Genomic DNA, 21498 nt, shown 5'->3' with positions numbered 1-21498 from the left:
AGGAGTAAAATTCAGCTGGCCAGCCTACACCTTGGAGGAACTGCCTTGGTATGGTGGGAAGGCAGGACACAAGCTGACTTGAAAAAGCATGGTAAAATTCTTTCTGTCTGGAGTGAATTTGTTTCTGCAATTAAAAAACAATTCTATCCACTAGCTTATATGCAGCAAGCTATGATGAGTTGGCAAACTCTTCGCCAATTGAAAGGGCAAAGTGTACAAAGCTACACCCAAGGATTTAGAAAAAGAGATTTGATTTTAGGCATTTCTTTAGACTCGCCTAAAACTTTGTTGAAGTATATAGGTGGTCTACATAGTTATCTGAGACACCATTCTCATGTTTAACCCTACTAGCATAGATGAAGTATCTATTCAAGCTACCCATCTAGAGGCTAGAGGCAAGAATGTGAACCCAGAGATTGGGGGACCATCCAAACCCACTACAAACAAGAACAAGGAAAAGAGGAAGCAGAAATGGAAAGAGAGGAAGGCCAATGCTGTACAAAAGGCCAAACCTTCATGCACTCACTGCAAGAAGGATGGACATGATGATGAACATTGCTGGTCTTTGCATCCGGAGCTGAAACCCAAGAAGTTCGATGGCAAGAAGAAGAAGGTTGTTGCTGCTGTTCAGAAAGATTTGGGGTCAGACTCAGGTGATGAAACAACCATCACAGCCACAAGTATACAAGGTAAAAATTCTGAAGCATCTTCTAGTAATTTTGCACAAACTATTGATAGTGAAGAAAATGAGAGAAGGAAACATGAGCTTTTTCATATTAGAGTTATTTTCAAGCATCAAAAGATTGTACTTTGTTTGATAGTGGCTCACAAGTAAACTTAATTTCTGAAGCAATTTTAAAGAAATTGGGATTACTAACCACACCTCACAAGAAGCCATATCCATTAGGTTGGTTATGTGATAAAGCAAAACTACAAGTGACTAGACAATGTAAAGTTAGGTTTTCTTTTGGGTCAGCATTTGTGAAAGAGGTTGAATTAGATATTGTTCCTTGGATATATGTGGAATTGTTTTAGGAAGTCCCTACTTGTATGATAGAAAAGCAATTTTCTATAGAGCAGAAAATAAGTATCAACTTGTTAAATATGGAATAGAATATATTGGAAGAGCTCACAAACTCAAAAATAAGTATACTCTCATAAACTCAAGGCAAATGAGAAGAATTGTAAATTCATGCAAGCAATTTTTACTGATGGTTGTAAAGGAAAAGAAACCTGAAAAAAAACAAATATATTTGAAGGCTGTGATGCTCAACAACAAGCTGATTTAGAAAAGATTGTTTCAGAATATGATATATTATTTCAAAAACCTAAAGATCTGCCACCAAAAAAGGGAAATTGTACATGATATTAATTTGCAGCAAGATGCTCCATTGCCTAACATCGGAATGTACAGGTTATCTGCTTTAGAGAATGCAGAAATCAAGAAGCAAGTACAGGAGCTGCTCGAGAAAGGGTTCATAAGGCCAAGCACATCACCATGCAGATCTCCAATAGTGTTGGTGAGAAAGAAGGACAATTTGTGGAGGATGTGCATTGACTATCGAGCACTGAATAAAATAACAATCAAGAATTGTTATCCCCTTCCTGGCATAGTTGATCTATTGGATCAGCTGAAAGAGGTTGTTTACTTTTCCAAGCTGGACCTACGTAATGGTTACCATCAGGTTAGAGTAGCAGAGCAAGATGCATGGAAGACTGCTTTCAAAACAAAGCAAGCGTTGTATGAATGGCTAGTTATGCCTTTTGGCTTAACTAATGCTCCTGCCACTTTCATGTGAGTAATGAATGATGTACTTAGGCCTTTTATTGATGATTTTGTAATTGTATATTTGGATGACATTCTTGTATTCAGTAAAACATGGGAAGAACATTTAAAGCATGTAAAGCAGACTCTAGATGTTTTGAAGCAAGAAAATCTCTATGTTAAATTATCAAAATGTGAATTTGGTAAAACATCTTTGAATTATTTGGGTCATATTGTAGGGGGAGGTGAACTGAAGATAGATCCCTCTAAGGTTGCAGTCATTGTAAACTGGCCTAAGTCCAAGTCTGCTACAAAAGTTAGAAGCTTCCTAGGGGCAACACAATATTGGAGAAAGTTCATTGCTAATTGTTCCTTAATTGCAACTCTCTTACATGCATTGACAGGATTGAACAAGGTGTTTCAGTGGGGAGGCAAACAGCAGAACGCCTTCGACACCTTGAAAGAAAAAATTAGTACAGCCCCGGTACTAGCATTGCCAAATCTTCAACAACCATTTGAGATCGAACAGATGCCAATGATTATGCCATGGGAGCAGTGTTGATTCAACATGGTAAACCCATATGCTACCATTCTGAGACTTTTAATTTTGCAGTAGTTAATTATCCTACATATGATAAAGAACTGTATGCATTAGTTCAGAGTGTGAAGAAGTGGAAACATTACTTAATGGGCAAAGAAACAATAATATATACTGATCATCAGCCACTTCAATACTTGCACTCACAAACTAAGTTGCAACAATCAAGACACTATAGGTGGATGGGTTTCCTACAGCAGTTTCATTTAGTCATTAGATACAAAAAGGGCATACACAATAAAGTTGCAGATATGTTGTCCAGACCAATCATAAATGCATCTAATATACTTAAGCATAAATCAGTAATGCATAAAAGCTAAATTGAACAATATCCTCAAGATTTAGACTTTAAAGATGTATATGCAACTTTAAGTAATTGCAAAAAGGTAGAAGAAGTGGATTACTACATTAAGGACCAACTCTTGTATCATTTGGGAAAGCTATGCATTCCACAAACAAAGAAAATTAATATAACTAGGGAAGCACATACTTATCTGATATCAGGTCATTTTGGGGTAAGCAAAACAATTGCACAACTACAAAGATACTGCTATTGGCCAAAAATGCATGAAACAGTTTCTAGATATGTAAGAGGGTGTACCATGTGTGCTAAAAGCAAGCCCAGCAATAGAAAACTAGGCTTGTACACTCCACTGCCAATCCCTTCCCGTCCTTGGGAAAGTGTCTCCATGGACTTTGTCGGGGGATTGCCAAAATCTAGAAAGGGACATGACTATTTATATGTTATTGTGGACAGGTTCAGCAAAATGTGTATTTTAATACCTTGTAATAAGCAGATTACAGCTGAACAAACAGCGAAATTGTTCTTTCAGCATGTCTGGGTGCATTTTGGGTTACCCACTTCCATAGTATCTGATCGAGACTCCCGATTTGTTGGGAAGTTTTGGTCAAGTCTGTGGGAATTAATGGACACTAGACTGAAGAAAAGCACAACCTTTCATCCACAGACAAATGGCCAAACAAAGGTAGTCAACCGAACAGTGATCCAGTTGCTCAGGGGTTATTGCAGCAAGCATCCCAAGCTTTGGGATGAACATTTATGTTATGTGCAACATGCTTACAACCGTGCTAAACATTCTTCTACACAGAGATCTCCTTTTGAGACCTGTTTTGGTTTTATACCAAGGTCTCCCTTGGATTTTGTCTTTGAAAAAGACATAGCAGTTGCTGGACACAGTGATGTGGATAAAGCAACCAGATTCATTGAACAGATCCAAGAGATTCACCAGGCAGTGCAGGAACAGCTGGAAAAGAGCCAAGCCAAATACAAGGCAAGGCATGATAAACACTGGGTGGAGCACAGCTTCCAAGTTGGCGATCAAGTATGGTTGTATATCAGCAAGGACAGAATGCAAGGTGAAGGAAAGAAGCTGAAGCCAATAAGGTATGGGCCTTTTAAGGTACTTGAGAAAATTGGTGAGAATGCTTTCCGCCTTGATTTGCCAGCATACATGCACATCTATTCAGTAGTAAATTCAGAAAATTTAACATTGTTTGAACCTTCATTAATTGAAGATCCTAAAGAGCAAAGTCAATTGCCTTCCATTGATGATCTGTTGCCTGAATACCTCAATGAGCTGCAGGAAGATACAGTTTTGGACAGGAAGGTGAGGACAACGCGCAGAGGAGATGTCGAGTACCTAAGAGTAGGACTCAGAGGTTCAAAACCCAGCAGTGCAAAATGGATAGAGATTAGACAAGTGAGGCAGCAATATCCTCACTTGATTGATGCTTGAAACCCAACTTTTGGTGGTCCAAAAGCCTTTTTCAGTGGGAAGGCGTGATCCAAATGGATCCAAGAATGCCCTCTAAGTCTTCATGAATCTTTTAAAAATCATGCCCAAGGTTAAAAATCCCTTAAAAGATCAAAATTATCATAAGAGGGACACCCTTAGCAAGGCAGAGAAACACTATCGGGAGGCCCAAAACCCATGAAATCGTGAAAAAAACAGAGTAATTGCAAGCGGGACAAGTGACGCACAGTAGCCGTCCGATCTGGCCGATCAACGGTCCAGATCGGATCGGCCATTGCTATAGGCGGTAACCTTTGGGCAGAGTTCGGCGAGATCCACATAAAGAATAGCGACAGCGAACAGCGATATCGGCGCTTTGTAGACACATATTGCGATAGCGATTGGCAGAGTGAATCGGGACCGTCGATCAAGCGTGCATATCGACAGCCCGTATTAGATTAGCGGATCACTATCGAGGGGATTACAGGAGCGCTTTATAATGGCTCGAGGGTTATTGCAATGAGCGATTGCAATATATTGCATCACCGCATCGCATCGAAACTATGCAGTGGGGCGGGGCCGATACCCATCAGGGCAGCGATATTACGGATCCGATATAGGCGGGATTGCATATATGTTGAAGTCCGGAAAACAATGTTTTCCTTTGGAAATCGCACTTCCCCGAACAAACAAAAAAAACCAAAGGGAAAAGTGCTGATGCGATGTTGCGGACCCGAAAGGGTTTATCAACGATATTAAACAATATTTTAAGTCCGATATATGAGTTTTTGGGGGATTTCTCCATTTCAAATACATTTCCCTGTGTTTTTAACAGAGCGCAGTTGTCTTAAGAATTTCAGAGACCCGGGCACTCTAGCGTTATGGATAGGTGGCCACCTCCCCTCCATACGTTAAACAATGATTGAATAACGCTGGCAGAGGGATTCTAAGCGTTTAGAGGCCGGGAAGACTGAGAGCCGAGGATGTGAAACGCATAGGCAGCGCAATTGGCTGTAAAAGCCACAGACAGAGAGCATAACAGGAGAGGCAGTATTGAAAAGCAAATGCGAGACAGAGTTTAGGGCAGATTGAAAGTTGTGTGGGAGTCTGTGTACTCAGAGGAAGCTTGAGGGATTCAAGTGAGACTCTTGTAAATGCATCTGTTGTGTGTGAGGCTCAAACTGAGTTCACTATTGTAAAAACTTTGTTTGAAGACTTAATAGAGAGGCCACCACTGAAGGTTGGACCAGGAGATGTAGCCCAGGAGTATTGGGTGAACTCCTTATTAAATCTGCTATGTTTTTATGTGTTTGTCTATTATAGTCTTTTACTACTTCAAAGTCTATGTATTTCGCAATCTGATCGATCCATTGCATAAAATAACATAGGCACATCCATGCACATAAGTCTGTAATACCTTATTAATTATCTTAGATCTCATTTTCATATCATAGCAACTCCCTCCCCCTTGGTCTTGCCCTGTTAGGTACTGTTCTAACTACAGTACCCCACCAGCTTCACTCTGCAACTTACCCACAGCCTCCTAAGCTCTAGCAAACTGAAGGTTAGAGCTTCTAGAATCTGCGCAATCCCGGCACCAGCAAAATCCACACCTCCTGGCCACGAGCATCAATCATTCCTGACTGAGAAAGATGACCGAGCACTACATAGGTCGAGTCTTCTCCCCTCTGCCACTACGTTGATCCTCTTCCCGGCTCAAACTTGATGACGCAGGCACTGCGTCACCCCTTCCTTGCTGCTTCTCTACTAGGAACAGCTTCTGTCACTCAGGACAATTGTTTTCTGCTGCTGCTGCTCTACTCGACTGATGTCCTCAGTTCTCCTGTGATCTGCAACCACGCTCTGATACCATGTTGGAATTTCCAAGTCTAACTGTTAGAAACCCTTCATGTACTTTTCTGATTTATTTCTGCCTAGTTGTTTTGATTAATTAACAAAAGAAGCACACAAGTGACACCGTTGTTTTTGGACCAATGTCCCCAGAAAAACCCAATGTGGGAAAACCGGTGTAGCTATCTGAGGGTTTTAATTATTAAGCAGTTTCAGAATACAATCTGGGTGCCAAAACCGGCTCACCCAACAGAGAATAATCTCGGCAATAGTACCTCTCAGTCGGAGACAGATGTTCCAACTGAAACCCCAGATAAACACTCCGACAGCTCCCAGCTCCAATCTGCCCCACGAAAACCCCAGCGTCAGCCTCTAGGGACTGCGTCAGCCCTTTCTGGCCCAGCGTCACCCTAGCTTGCCCTGCGTCAGCCTCTGGAGGCACTGCGTCAGCCCTTAGAGCCTCTACGTCACCCACGTTGGCTCTCTGAGGCACTGTGCAGCTCCTAGCTGCCTTTGTGTGAGCCCTAGCTGGCTTTGTGTGAGCTCTTGGCTGGCTCTGCGTGAACCTCTGGTTGGCTCTGCATCCCTCTCTCCCGGCTTCTGCGCTAATCCTCCTGGTACTATCTCTGCCTCTCTGCTTTTGTATTCACTGCCCCTCAGCTGCAACTCTGATCACTCTTTTGACTTCCTCAGCAAACCCTGCCCCAAAAAATCAAAATCTTGATCAACTTGGTGTGTTCTCCAAGTGACCCTCAAGCCTCCTCTTATACTTTTCTCGTTGACAATTCAATGGCCGAGATTAAGTCCCTAATCAACAGCTAAGATTAACTCTGGCTTGATCCATGACTTTTGGACCCTTCTAACGCAGATTTATATTAATTCACATTAATATTTTATTTTCCCTAAGTTTAGACTTAGGGACTCCATTAAAAATATTAATTATTTTAATATCTCCCAAACTGTTTAGAATCTACCCAAACCATTTCTGGGTATTGGAGATCTCATGTGCTTTAACCTCTCCAATTTTCGTGGCTAGAGCACATCCGATGCTACCCCAAATCAACATAGGACTCGCCTAAGATCCCAGCGACAAAATCCATTCCGGCTTTGGGGTAAGACTGAAGGAAAACTCTGCCGACCATCCGAGAATGGATCGATGAAACAAAAAACCTCCGAGAATGTAGATCGTCACCAGAAAAGTAGATTTACCTAGGCAATTACATACATGACACGAATCTGCTAAGATTATTTACATCATATACATGCAGAATGGGTTTACATTATAACATAATGATCAGGTTGATGATGATAGTTGGACGGCACAGACACATCGATTAGACGCTATCCCTTTTGCAGAAAAAGGGGGTGTACTGCTATCAATGTTTTAAAACTCCAACTCCGACACCGACTCGGCCGAGGGTCGACTCTGACTCCGACTCGGACTCGGTATCGACTCGGTCGGCTCTATTTCAATGACTCGATCGTTATAGAAAATACATTAAATATTTATTTTTTTATAAAAAAAACATAATTTTAAAGATTTTCATTCATGTTTCCAAACACACATCATTAGAATATAGATAGAAGACAACATACGATCAAAGTAGGCTCATGAATATATCCATTATATCAAAATGGCACCCAGTGCACTGTCCAATACATACATGATCATGATATAGAGATCAAAACAAAAACACATAACCAAGGAGGCTAGAAATGGCCTCTACAACAAAAGTAAACTGTGACCAGTACTACTGACTACTGCCGTAGGAGCCGAGATCATGTGGATCAATCTCTGGATCATCATCAGAGTCAGACAGGGGGCCCCATGGCTCCTCATCATCATCTCCAACTGCAACTGTAGAAGTGGTAGCACTAGCAGGCTGTGCAGCAGCTACAAGCTGAGATAGACGAGATATGTGCTTCTATCGTGGCTCCACAGAAGAAGCGCCTGCAATTGGAGGACTTGGGGCTGACCCTGAGGCTGATACAAGTGGATCAGGATCTGCATTCAATTGAACATTATGTTCGAGTGTTGCCTCCACCTGTAAATCCAAATCAAGATCCTCATCAGAATCAAACTATACTAGATGACTCTCCACTACCCAATCTGATGTTGGATCAATGTCATCCAACACAATGGGATCTGAATCAGGTCTTTTGTTCAACAATTGGTTGCGTCTAAGTCGGAGGTTGTATTGGACATAGACTAGATCATTTAACTGTTTTTTATCCAAACTGTCTCTCTTCTTTGTGTGAATCCTCTCAAAGACAGACCAATTGCGCTCACACCCAGTAGCACTGCAAGTTTGACTCAAAATATGAATTTCAAACCACTGCAATTCAGGACAATGGCTACCAAAAGCCTCCCACTATTGTGCTGCAAAAAACATAGGAGTGTAATGAATTAGCTCAACAAAATTACAAAGTATATCCAACTTTCAAATTATAAACGATTTAACGAAATAAGTATTAAGAATTTGAAAATTGAAATCTTTGTTTACCTGGCTCATCTACTTCCCTTGCAATCTTTGTTAAGTTCTTCCCAAAGGTACCTGAGGCACTGCTAAAGGTTGTGGCCTGTCGATGTATCTCCAGCTGATCACACTCTAATGGGATCATGCGATCAATGCAGTCAATCAATCCCTCTCTAACCTCCCCCTTCAAAGCTCCTGTCGCCTTAGCTTTATAATGATACTGTGGGTTCAAAAAATACCCAACTGCATGTATAGGGCAATGGAGTTGATTGTTCCATCTCCATACTTAGCCACTTTATCCTTGTATGCCCTCTTTATTTGCTCCTTTGCTTGATCCATAGCCTCATAAATGAAGCCCATAGCCAATCTTTCCCCATCCACCAAGCGTAACACCTTAACCAGTGGCTCAACAAGCTTCACAATCTCTATTGCCTTTCTCCAAAATATTTCTTCATTAACTTTCTTTTTCAATTCTTTGCTTTCCAGTTTGTGAGACCACTGACTTTGATTCCATTCTTAACTGGAAAAAATCTTTTGCAAGTTTCTATGTTGTGAAAGCATAGATTGCAATGTCAAAAAATGAGTAGCAAATCTAGTGATGGTTGGCCTAATAATATCCTTGCCCCCTGTATGTTTCCTCGTTAGGCTCAAAATCCATGAATGATTGTAGATAAATTTTGTTATGCTTTTGGCATGATCTACAGTGTTTTTGACCCAATCTAATTTGCCAATATCCTCAAGCATGAGGTCTATGCAATGTGCAGCACATGGGGTCCAAAAGATGGTTCTGTGCTTTTCCTCTAACAGTTTACCAGCAAGAACATAGTTAGAGGCATTATCTGTGATGACTTGAACAACATTAGCCACCCCCACCTCCTCAACAACCTCATCCAATAGCTGAAACAACAATTGTCCATCTTTTACCTTATCAAATGCATCAACTGATTTTAGAAACATGGTTCCCTGTGGACAGAAGATAAGAAAGTTTATGATGGTATGGTTTCTTTGATCAGTCCATCCATCTGACATGATGGTACATCCTGTTCTTGCCCATGAGTCCTTGAAATCTTTCAAATACTCATTAATGGAGGCAATTTCTTTCTACAAACGATACCCCCTTAGCTCATGCATAGTAGGGCCTTTGAAGCCTTTTCCAGTAGCATGTATGGCATCAAACATAGGCTCATAATATGGTGAACGGGAAGCATTGAAGGGGATATCAGCATCATACCACCATCTAGCTATGTAATCACAAGCAGTCTCCCTCAATTCTTTCTTCCAATGGTCATCTAAAGTGGGTTGCAAATGACTTCTACTAGGTTGAGGACCATGTGCATCTGATGGAGAGGAGGGAGTGAAATAAATTTTGATATTCATATCACCCTTTTTCATTTTACCCTTTCCCTTTTCTTGAATAGACTCAAAAGAGGGAGGAACATATCGGAAGGGGTTAGATGCATCAGTACAAGAGATAAAGGAAGAACCCTCAAAATCAAAATGGGGGTTGGTAGCCAGCATTTTTTGTATATTCCTCTTCCTCCCAATTTCAACCTCTAACTCTTTTTGCCTAGCCTTATCTTCTTTAAACTTCTCAAATCTGGCTAACCCTAATCTCCCCAATTTCTGGTGAGGTACATGGAGTAATTTGGCCTCTAATCCCCACCAAGTGTTGTTTCAGCCTATTAATGCCCCCAGGACCTTCCTTAATTTTCCTATGGCAAAATTTGCAATGCATTTGACTATCAACCATTTCAACATATGCCCAAGCAGCATCTTTCACTCTAGGTGCCATTTTTTGACTTGGAAATGAAAGCAAACAATCTGAAAATGAAAACAAAAAAAACACATTGATTCAATGTTCATTTCTTTTACAGAAAACACTCTTTAGGATTTCTAGATTTGCACATAAAATTTAATAAGCAAAAACAGATTTTTACAAGTGAAAAAAAATACCTCCAGGCACAAACTGCCTCCTCAAGCTTGCTCCAAGAAACCAACTCCTCAATGTTGCTCCAAATGGCTGCCCAAGAAGCTCCTCACTCCAACTACAATGCTTGCCCAAGACTCCTCACTGCTGCTCCAAAAACAAACTCAACAACTCCTCACAAACTCTCATTGAAATTCTTACACAAATACATGAGATGTTTGTGAGAGAATGAAAGGGGTTGAGTGGGTTAAATAGGGTTTAGGAGAGGGGAATGGACCCCAAAGACCAAATAGGCAAAATTAAAACCGGTTTGGAGTCCCCAAATTTTATTTTTTATTTTTTTTAATCGTTGTTTCCGGTTTCATTGGGCCACTGTCACTAACTCGGCCGAGTTAGAGCAGGCTCGGTTGAGCCAGCTGGGTTAATACCGAATTCGCCGAGTTGTTAGACAACTCAGTCGGCTCGGTATTAACCCGACCGGCCGAACCGAATCAATGGCCGAGTCATATTTTTTAGGCCTGGCTCGGACCAACTCGACCGAGTCGGTTCCGAGCCGACCAGTTTTTAAAACAGAGACTGCTATGGGTCGTTGACACGTAGTGGTCAACAGGAGGGATAAACAACGAGAGAATCCTGGTAAACATGGCAAGGTTTACTCTCTTTGGAGGGGAGCATTATTGATAGATAGTATAGCTAGAACTAATTCTTTCTACCTCAGACATTTCCCTGTAAATGGTCAAACCCTAGGACATGAATAAGCACTTTGAGCAAGTTATTTAACCTTTTGTGTTCATTTTTGCTTTCCTTATATTAATTTTGCATTTACTTTCATGTACTACCATTTCCTAGTTTAGTTGCCTCTGCCTTCGAACATTTATTTTCTTTCATTCCCTTTACACATGTTTTATTTCTACTAATTGCCAAGGGTGGTGTATTTGCCTATTGGCTCTCATGTCTCCCAAGTTAGATGATGTATAGATTACTGGTCTATTGACGCCATGGCCCAATAAATAACGACTTCTGGTCTGCGAAACTTGGAGAATCTGGAATTCTCATACACTTTTATACGAACCAAATGTTTCCCTTTAGGAAACTCCCATATAAACACACTCAATTTATGTGATTGTTTGATGTTTTGACGAGATTTCTACTTATCAACCTGGACCTTCTATTCTCCATTCATCAATTGCATTTTAGTGCTCATCAGTCACTCACATACAATGATGTATGACTTCCCATACCCTTGATCTCAGATGTCCTAGATGATATCTCACACTGCTTAAATTATTGGTTGGTATGGTTTCATTGCTTAACTTCCTCACCTGGAAATGATGCTAATGTTTTAACTACTTGTTTAGATGCTAGCATCAAATGGATGTTTTATCTTGTTTAACTTAGTAAAGATGTTACCTCGTTATTATTTCTAATTATCTGGGACATAATTACTTTTGGATAAGTGTGCCTTAAACTAGACCATAAGGTACTACTAGGAAGTTAGGGTGGGTAGAATGGTCATATCCCTTCCATACATAACATTTTCCGCCAAATACTCTTTAACTCTCCATCCCATCCATTTAATATATAAATAAATATAACAAAGATTCCCCTAACTTATAATTAACTTACCAAATATCATTGAGAAAAAAGTCATGAAAAAAGATAAAGAAATAATGCAAGCCTCAAAATGGTCAAATCAAGCCTAATAAAAGGCTAAAGAGGTGAAGAGCAAAATAAACTAAAAAACATAAACTACTTCATCACGCCCTCTCCGCCCCTCCCCCCCTCAAAGTCCTATGAGAAAAACTCTTATCTAAAGAGAAAGGACTTAGAAAAACTAAATCAAAGAAATATTGAAGGAAGGGGAAGTTTGTGTAGGGTAAAGTAGTAAAAGCTCACTTTCAAAAGACTCTGCAAATCAAGGAAGACTCCTAGCCATATTTTAAATAGCTAGTTGGACCAAAATTACACCCATGGAAACGAGGACCTGGGTTAGGCCTATTGTGGAAGATACAGACATAATTTGCCTCATAAAAACACATGTGCATGAAGGATGCCAGACACCTCTGTTGGAAGGATACTGGGAGATGGCAGTGTGGAACAAGGCAACAGCGAATGGCAAAGGGCACGGGGGTATCATGGTTTTAGTAAGGGAGAAAGAAGGTCGTCTCATTCAGTTAGAAAAAGAAGACTCAAATAAGCAATTCATTTTGTTTAAAATATCAGAAAATGGAAACCACATCAGAATTGCAGCATGCTATTATGCTGTCAGTGGGAAAGAATTTCAGAGGACAAGGGCTGCAATCTCTTTGGTGAACAATTGCTTACTCCATGTGAGGCCTTTGATTTAGTCATTTGTAATGGCTTGACTAGATGGGCAAAGTCCGATAATTTCACTTGCAATACTTACAATGGATCAAATGTGGTAGATTATGTAATTTGCTTGCATGGTTTGCGAGACCAGTTTCCAATAATCAACGAGAGGATCATACCCCCCACCCGGTCCTCTATGGACCGTACGAGCACGTCCGTCACCACCGCGCTTACGGCTCTCTACCCCAACTTGCTTGTTGCTCTGGCCGGGGTCTTCCCCCCCCCCCCTTTGATTCCTCGGGAAACCCCCCTTTTGATTCAGAATGAAGTGGCGGGGCATGGCCTCCCCCCCCCCTTCCTTATCTAACAGATATGATCTCAGTTTATATAACTGTGTTCAATGAAGAGTTGGCCTTTACTTTATGGTAAGGAGCGAAGCCGCTTGTCCTTGCTCTCGGAAGAGCAAGCGACTACGTTCCTTCCTCAGGCAAGGTCAATCCAATCCTTCGACAATGCTGCTATTATATACGTAATTACGCTTTAGCGTAGACAGACACAACTCCGTTAAAAATGGAGGAAGTTTTGATTGGAGATCAACTGTGGGACTTGAAATCAGATGACAAGACAATTTATTTATGTTTCTCTTCGATTGGAAAGAAACAATTAGAGTCAAAAATTCAGCATGTCCAACAAAATCTCCCACAGGGCAGACTTCTTTTGACCCCAGAACACTGTAATACCTTCAAAATGACGCTAGAGAGGTTCTTCGAGAAGGAGAAAATTACAATTCACAGCCTTCATAGTCATGAATTAACACATTTAATTCAATGTGCACTTGCAAGGTGCAAAAGAACAAAAATTAAGAAGTCTGAAACAAATTGCTTTCTGGTTAATGCTTAGTTTAACGAGGAATGCAAAAAGGCAAGGAGAATGTGGAAAGAGTCAAACAAGGATAACATAAAGATCAAAGCTTACAAGCAGTTATTAAGCAAGAAAAAGGCTGATTTCATGGTTTCAAGGAGGGAAGAACAATCTTCCTTGGGAAAAATAATCCCAAATTATTTTGGAAGGAGCTCCAACTGAAAAAGATACAAATTGGAAATAATATTACAGCTTCTAAATGGTTTGACTATGCAAGACAACTCTATGAGCAGGTTCCCAAGGTTGACCCTCCTCCCTTGGTCAACACTAATATTGAACTCTTCACGGTACAAGAGGTAGAGATGGGTATCAAGAAGTTGGGTGTTGGAAAAGCAAAAGCTTAGCTGAGCTCCAAGCAGAATATCTAAAGTGGGGCTCAAAGATTCCTGCACCTCACATTACAAAAATCTTCAACAACATCATCCAACAAGGGCTCCCCACAGATTGGACAACTAGTCTGGCAATACCTCTTTTCAAGAGCGGTGACGTCAATAATCCCTCCAATTATAGGATCATTATGATAAACCCTTTGTTTGCAAAGACATTTGGAAGCATGCTAGAAACAAAATTAGCAAGTGGGCAGAAGAAAGAGATAAGCGTGCTAAAGGGCAAGCAAGTTTTAGACCTAAACATTCCACGGTTGATCATTGTATAACTTTAAGGCACATCATTGAAAAAGTTTGGGAGAAAAAGGAAGAAGTTTTTTGTTGCTTTGTTGATTTCAGAAAAGCGTTTGACTTAGTTCCTAGGGATAAGCTTTGGCACAGAATGGAGGAACTTGGGGTTCCTAAACATTTGAGAGCGGTTGTGCATAAGTTGTATGAAGAGGTGAAAGTCAAAATCATAACTTCAACAGACATTTCTGAAAGTTTTAGAAGCGATATCGGAGTCAAGCAAGGTTGCCCACTTATCTCCTACCCTTTTTGGTTTATACATCGACAAGCTTGAGGAGTGGTTAAATTCGCAAGGGGGTGATGGTATCTATTTGGGCAAGTTTGTTATAAGGCTTCTTTTGTATGTAGATGACCTTATTCTGATTGCTAAATCGGCTCTTGGTTTGCAAGAGCACTTACTATCCCTTGAGCATTTTTGTAGAAGTGTGGGGATGCAAGTCAATATCAGCAAAACGAAAGTAGTGGTCTTTTCTAAGAAAATAAAACATAACCAGCATAAGTTCTACTTTGAAGACAACATTCTGGAAGAAGTTGCGGATTACAAATACCTTGGAATTGACTTCAACAAAAATCTAAGATGGAATGGTTGTAGAAAGAAAAGAACTTTGGGGGGTTGGAAAGCATTTTATGCTTTTCAAAATAGGTGTAGAGAGGCAGAGTTTTGGGACTGGAAAACCACTCAAACTCTTTTTGGGCTTCTAGTGATTCCGATGATTCTCTATGGTTGTGAAGTAAGGGCCAACAGTACATCTGACATGCAGTGGAGACAATTGAGAAAATTCAGAAGTGTTTGATTACAAACAAATTTAAGATTAAAAGTGCAGTTCCTTGTGATATCTTGTTAAGTGAAATAGGGACTGCTCCTATTGAAGCAATGGTTATGGTGCGAGTCATAAGGTATTTAAAAAAATTGAGCAAATGGAAGAGGGTAGAGGAAGAGGGTAGATGGCCTAAGGTTGTCTTTAATGATAGATTGTAAGAGCAAAAAAACTTGGATGCAGCAAAATAACAAATGGTTTAGTAAATGGGGTATTTGCTTGAACGCATGTCCCATAAACAGCAAAGAGATAAAAGCTTTTGTTATGGAAAAGTTCCACAAGCGTACTTGGGATAAGGAGCTAGGAAGAAAGAAAAATTACTATATTGAAGTGTTTAATCCCACTCATAGTCATCAACCAAAAGCATACATAGAGGCCAATATCTCTTGGAGAGCCAAAATTCTTATTGCTCAGTTAAGGACTAATTCTCATCAACTCCGTTGTGAAACAGGGCACTGGAAAAGGCCAAAGGAAGTGTGGGAGGAAAGAGTATGCATTTTTTGTTCTTCCGAAAAAGTGGAAACAGAAAAACATTTCATTTTAGAATGTGAGGCCTTCAAAGACAACAGGGAAAGTTATGCAGATATGTTGGCAGCTAGCTCTTGGGATAATCTATTTAGTGAGGGGTTTGTCGAGAAGCTGGGAGCATTTATTTTGAAGCTTCACAGAAAAAGGGCCGAATACATCAAGCAGATGAAGAAACAATCTGTCCCATAGGCTATCTTTAGCCTCGTGGACGTTAAAATTTCTTTCTTTCTTTCTTTCATATATGACTTTAGAAGTTAATGCATATGTTATCCTTACATCCCCATTCAAAAAAATTAGCATCATCCACCTACTTAATGTAGAGGACTTGGAAAATACCTTATGCTCTAGCCCAAAGACGTGTAACGCAGGTTCCCCCTGATTAGTTTTCAAGTAATTTGGTAACAATGGTTAAGTTATTTGTGATAATTTATCTTATGTTTGTTAATGTCTAACTACTAGTAGACTATGGGCGTGTTATTAAAGGTTTGGAACTAAGCATTGGCAATCTTATCAACCAATGTGGATAACTACATGGTGCTCCATCATGTCCAATTGTCTACATCAACATTATTTGGAAAATTATTTCTAATGTGCAAAGTTTTACTAGCACATACATGAGGAATTTTTCCTTTGTCCATGTTCATACTTGGGAAAATATTTGATGTAAAATTGACTAGTTGGTTAAATGAACGCAATGAACTTCAACTAATAGATTTCTAAAAGTTTCAAAAGTGATTTCACCACTTTATTATTTAAATCGATCTTCTAGAAAAATATATATATATTTTGTCCACCTTTTATTATTTTATTTCTAACATCATCAAAGTGGATGAACATTCGTTGGGAAACCACTTGTATTTTCCCATGGTTTTCCAGAGCACATGAAATTGTAATTGATGGATTCCAATTACAAAAGAAGGAACCCTACGTCATTTAAAAACCTTGGAGATAATTAATAAAAAAATGACAATGATCCGGTGTATTTTCCTTTTTCTTTCTTTGTTAGTGTTCCCTTATATTGAAATATTGCAAGAATCCAGTTCTCTCAAGTAGTGTGGGTCAATACGAAGCTACTAGAAGCTACACTTTATTTTTCCAGATTTTAACTTTTTTTTGCTTAGATAAAATCATTTTTAATACTTGAGAAGAATATTGTAATATTCGCCTAGATAATCATGTTTTACTTACGCAAAAGCCTTCATTTGATCTGGTTATTTTACTAGCGGTGGATTTAACTACCTTGGGAGTCCCTTGAGAGGAAGTTTTTTTTTATTGTTTTAGGTTGTTACTTTTCTTCCATACTTTTACATGGAAGAAAATTGCATGACCATCACTCTACCAGAGCAATTGCAAGAGAAGGAATGACAATATACGCACTCATTGGTAGGAGCTCTTTATAGAACATCTTCGAAACCGGTACACAAATTTTTCCATTTATTTATTCCCTTGGGAATTTTAAATTTCCTTTAGAATCTAATTAATTTCTTTTTCTCAGTTTGAAATTAGGACTCAATTTATTTTTATCATAGCTTTAGACCTTTTTTTTGTAGTTATTCTCACACCCTGGTTTCTTATAGATAGACATTTAATTTTATTTCGATTAGTTAGTTAGATTTAATAAATTGATTTAAAAGTTTATTCTAGTTTAGCTTACTTGGATCTAAGTTAAATTTTTAGGCATTTAGGTTAAAATGGATTTTAATTAGTTAGCCCCAAGGGATAGCTCAACTGGTCAAAATCTTGTTGCTAAGTACCTTGCCAATTGGGAGGTCACAGGGTCAAATCTCCTCAACGCCCTTAGGGTTAGGCCCGACATATTAGGCCAACGGATAGATCTCTTCTAGTGGATCTGCCAGGATTATTGCTCGTGGATGTAGCAACCACTCAGTGACCGTGAACCACAGTTGAAAAAAAAATGGATTTTAATTAGTTAGATTTACCTAAAAAAAAACAACAACAACAACAACAAGGGGCATCAAGTCACCCCCTGTAAGAACCCTATCTCAAGCTAATTTCAAAATAGCATAAATTTTACATACATAATTTAAATAATTAATCTAATGAATACCAACCTGTCTGCTTTGCTGACAATTTGTCTGCTCTGCTGCAATTCTTGTCCAGCCGTGTTACTAAAACGGCCAAAACCTCCCTGCCAAACTAAGTACAACCTAGGTACTTAGTCTCAGAAAGCTTTCCAATTGAAGCAATCTGATTCCCCCGTGCCCAAAAACTTCAGTATAATCAAGACTCCAGTTCCCTTCATAGTTGTACTACAGTCTCCAAAAATTGTTCTCAACTCTCCTGTTTTTCTTTTTTAAAATGGTTTTTCCCTTCTCCTTTTATTTCCTCATCCACCGCCTTCTTCTCATCTCCATGTCAATATTTTGGTTACGTGTAACTTTTATGAAATCAAATCTCATTTGATTTCGTTGATTTTTATTTGAATACATAGTTTGATTTAATAAGGTTTATTTATTTTTTAATGAATTAATTAAATTTATTAAATTTATAATTTTAATTAATTTATATTATTATTTTATTAATTTTAAATTGTAAATTTTAATCTGTACTTTAAAATTAATATTTTCTGCTGGTTTTAAGGACTTATCATATATATGATACTCTGGTGAGGTATTAATTTATTACCTTAATTTATATCTCCTCCTGTAGTAACTAGTTTACATATAGTGCGATACATGCGGGTCCATGCATACGTAGCTATTGCATGGAGGTCTCATATGTATGCTAATACTCGTATTTTATTTATAGGTGGGTCATTACACCCCCGTCAAGCCCAAGGTCTGTGAAGCTCCCCACATTGTGCATTACCAGCTCGGCCATACTCAAGCCACCACAGAAAAGAGAGGGTCGACTCAACCCTAGGCACACAGCAAACCCCACCCGTCTTTGTGAAAAATCAGTTACGCAATTTCTACTGCAGCAACTGATGTTAATTCTTCTAATTGTTAATTCGATTAAACAATTTACTTGTTGTGTGCTACGGCAAATATCGAATTAAATACATTGCAGCCTACACAAATAAAATTGCGGAAACTAAATATAAGACAGGAGAGAAATAATCATCACACACATATACACAGTTATTTTTGGACAAATGTCCCTGGAAAAACCCAGTGTGGGAAAACCGGTGCAGCAGCTGAGGGTTTGTATTATTAAGCAATAGTAAATCTAAGTACAATTCGTTGGATGCCCAACTGGCTATCTGATACAAAGAGAAACTGGGCAAAAATAAAAGTGAGATGATCTCACCCTGTCACTGGAAGAATTGGCACTGATCTGCATTGGAGATGAGCCTTTGTGTTGCCTCCGCGCAGTTCTGTGGCACTCCCATGCAATCACTGCATCACTGCAACTGGGACTGCAGTGCACCTCCTTCTGATCCTCTGTTGGCTAGAAACTTCGGCTCTCAAGCCTTCCGGTTTCACACCCAGGCTTCTGGCTCTGGAACTCAACTTCCTCAGCAGAATTTCGATCTCCCTATGAAGCTCTGCACTACCACAACGTAGCTCTGCGTGGCCCTGAGTCAGCTTCTCTAGACGTCTCTCTGCCCTCTCTGCCTTGTACTCTCTGGTCCAAGAAAACTACCCTCCGAATATTATCTCTGCCCCTCACTACAAGAAATCACTTCAAATGTCTCTCTGGAAACTGCTATGTTGCTCTCTTCAGAAATTCAATCTTTGATCTCTTACTCTGATTTGTTTTCCAAATGCCCCTCAAGCCTCCTCTTATAATACTCCGGTTGAGAACCAACGGCCCAGATTTGATTCTAATCAATGGCTCAGATCATTTTGGCTTGATCCTCGTCTTCTTCTAGAAGTTTCACCCACAGTTTGATTAATACTCTATAATTATTTTAATTTCCTAAGTTTAGACTTAGGCACCCATTAAAAATAATTAATTATTTTAATAAAACTGTCTCTGGGTGGAATTTCCCAAAACGATTTCTGGGTATTGTAGAATACATGTGTCCAAGCCTCCCTGCAAATTTTGAGACTTAGAGCACATCTGATGCTACCAAAAATCAACACTCTTAGCCGAGTTCACTAGACCTTACAGACCCATCAATTGAAGTTATTTTCATGTTGATGTGGATTGGTGACAGTGGGTGGCTTGCCTAGTAGTTTCCTCAAGGTCTCCCCTTGGTGAGCGAGCTTGGGACTTTTTTTCTAGGGAGAATCTGAGTGATAACACAATGAAGGATCACAAAAACAGATTCAGAAAAACAAGAAAGAAAAGGCTTTCCTAATGTACAAGGCAAGAAATTGTGATTAATCATTATAGTATCTAAAGAATATGAATAAAGATCTACATGAATCCCTATAGCAAAATTACGCTTTGTTAAGTGCTAGACCCCATCATATTTGAGATTTATTGACTACAGCTCAAAAATAGACAACCTTTTTTACATGCTTTCATGTAATGCTATAGTTTAGTCAGTTTCTCTATCTTGTCTTATCTTTTCTTATATTGTTTTAGACTTAGATTATAATTTTCTCCAGTGATGCATTGAGTACAACCTCATTTGTTGTACCTTAAATGTTAATTTGTCTTTCAGTCCCATTGATCACTTTAGCCACCTATGGACATAAAGAAGTTTTTCAGTTTCAATTTGTTTTTACCATTTATTGAGTACATCCTAGGTACTCTAGCTGGAATTTTATCTATAGTGCAAAAAATTATGTAAATGTGTTAACATATTTAGAGCGGTTATTTTGCGAAGCAGCATTTAAAGTACTGCACATCTACAAGAGACCATTTTGTCATAATTACCTTTGACTTAGCAATAACAGAAGTTAGAACCCGTTGGCAGAATGAAATATTGAACAGCAGAGAAATGGTTCAAAGTAGCTGGGTTTGCCTTAACGGACGTAACCCTAGTAGCACAAAGAAAATTTGGCAGAAAATGTAACTCAGCGATACCATTTGGTGCAATGAATAGAAAGAGAATCCACAATGACCTTTTCAACACTTGATAGGCTAAGAATGCCTTCCGCTGAGTCTAGTGCAAAAGCACTGTAAATTGTTAAAACTTAAATTACACACCAAATTACTTAACCCTTGAATTCCACACAACCTACTGAATTGTGTGAGTCTTCATGTCACACATCTGCAGGTGTTTCAGACTTATTAAAACAATATGTTTTAGCAGCATTTTCAGAAATACTGAATAAATAACAATCCAACTACTTGAGTGATGGCCGTAGTGATGGCCATAGTACCATCAAATTCTATTGCAACTCTACAAAGACTTTAGAGAAAAATCTAACTAGATAAATCAAGATAGCAATGCCTAGAAGTAATAAACACAGTCTATTAAATTTACCACTTTGAGATAACCACAAAAAAAGGATAATATAAATAATCATCATTAAAATTAATGGCAGAGGCATTTATCTTAATTTGGCATGCTTTGAAACAGATCAAAAGGAGGGTACCTTCAGTAGAAATTGGAGACAATCCTGTGATTTTTCTGAAACTTTGTACCTTTTCTGAAGCTCCTGAACATATGTTCCTGCAAAACAATCTAGAAAGTCTTAAAAGATTACATCCTTTGAATTAAGCAGATTTGTATGAAGCCATTTATCTGATATCAAACCCATTTTTCTCTACATTAAATATGTGTATCTCCTGCTGGCTGGCTGGAATGTTCTGTGGAAATAGGTCCAATACTTGTTAACATTCTGCTGGTTAATTAGTAACTACAGTCCATCGCATGATTTTCTCGAAGCACTTATGCAGATTACACAAAACATTCATCTCATATTCATCCTTATGAACATAATTTCTTGACTAGAAACGATTTAAGGTTTTACATTGGAAACAATGTCACTAGGCAGATAAGCTAGAAGCTAAC

The 21498-nt window shown here is 39.1% G+C and overlaps 1 protein-coding gene across 1 annotated transcript in view; it reads right to left on the bottom strand.

The window, feature by feature from the left end:
- The window catches only part of LOC149225627 (protein ACCUMULATION AND REPLICATION OF CHLOROPLASTS 3, chloroplastic-like), a 142267-nt gene that overhangs the window by 81955 nt on the left and 38814 nt on the right, over positions 1-21498 (bottom strand). Inside the window, exon 2 of the mRNA XM_089379973.1 lies at positions 21080-21156. Coding sequence (XP_089236099.1) covers positions 21080-21156 — 77 coding nt within the window. The remainder of the gene's footprint in view (positions 1-21079; positions 21157-21498) is intronic.

Source organism: Pinus tabuliformis, chromosome J (assembly GCF_031772625.1).
Source record: "Pinus tabuliformis cultivar Carrire ecotype Pingquan chromosome J, CPIR1, whole genome shotgun sequence".
Classification (NCBI taxonomy): Eukaryota; Viridiplantae; Streptophyta; class Pinopsida; order Pinales; family Pinaceae; genus Pinus; species Pinus tabuliformis.
This window is presented reverse-complemented; position numbering and strand designations above follow the sequence as displayed.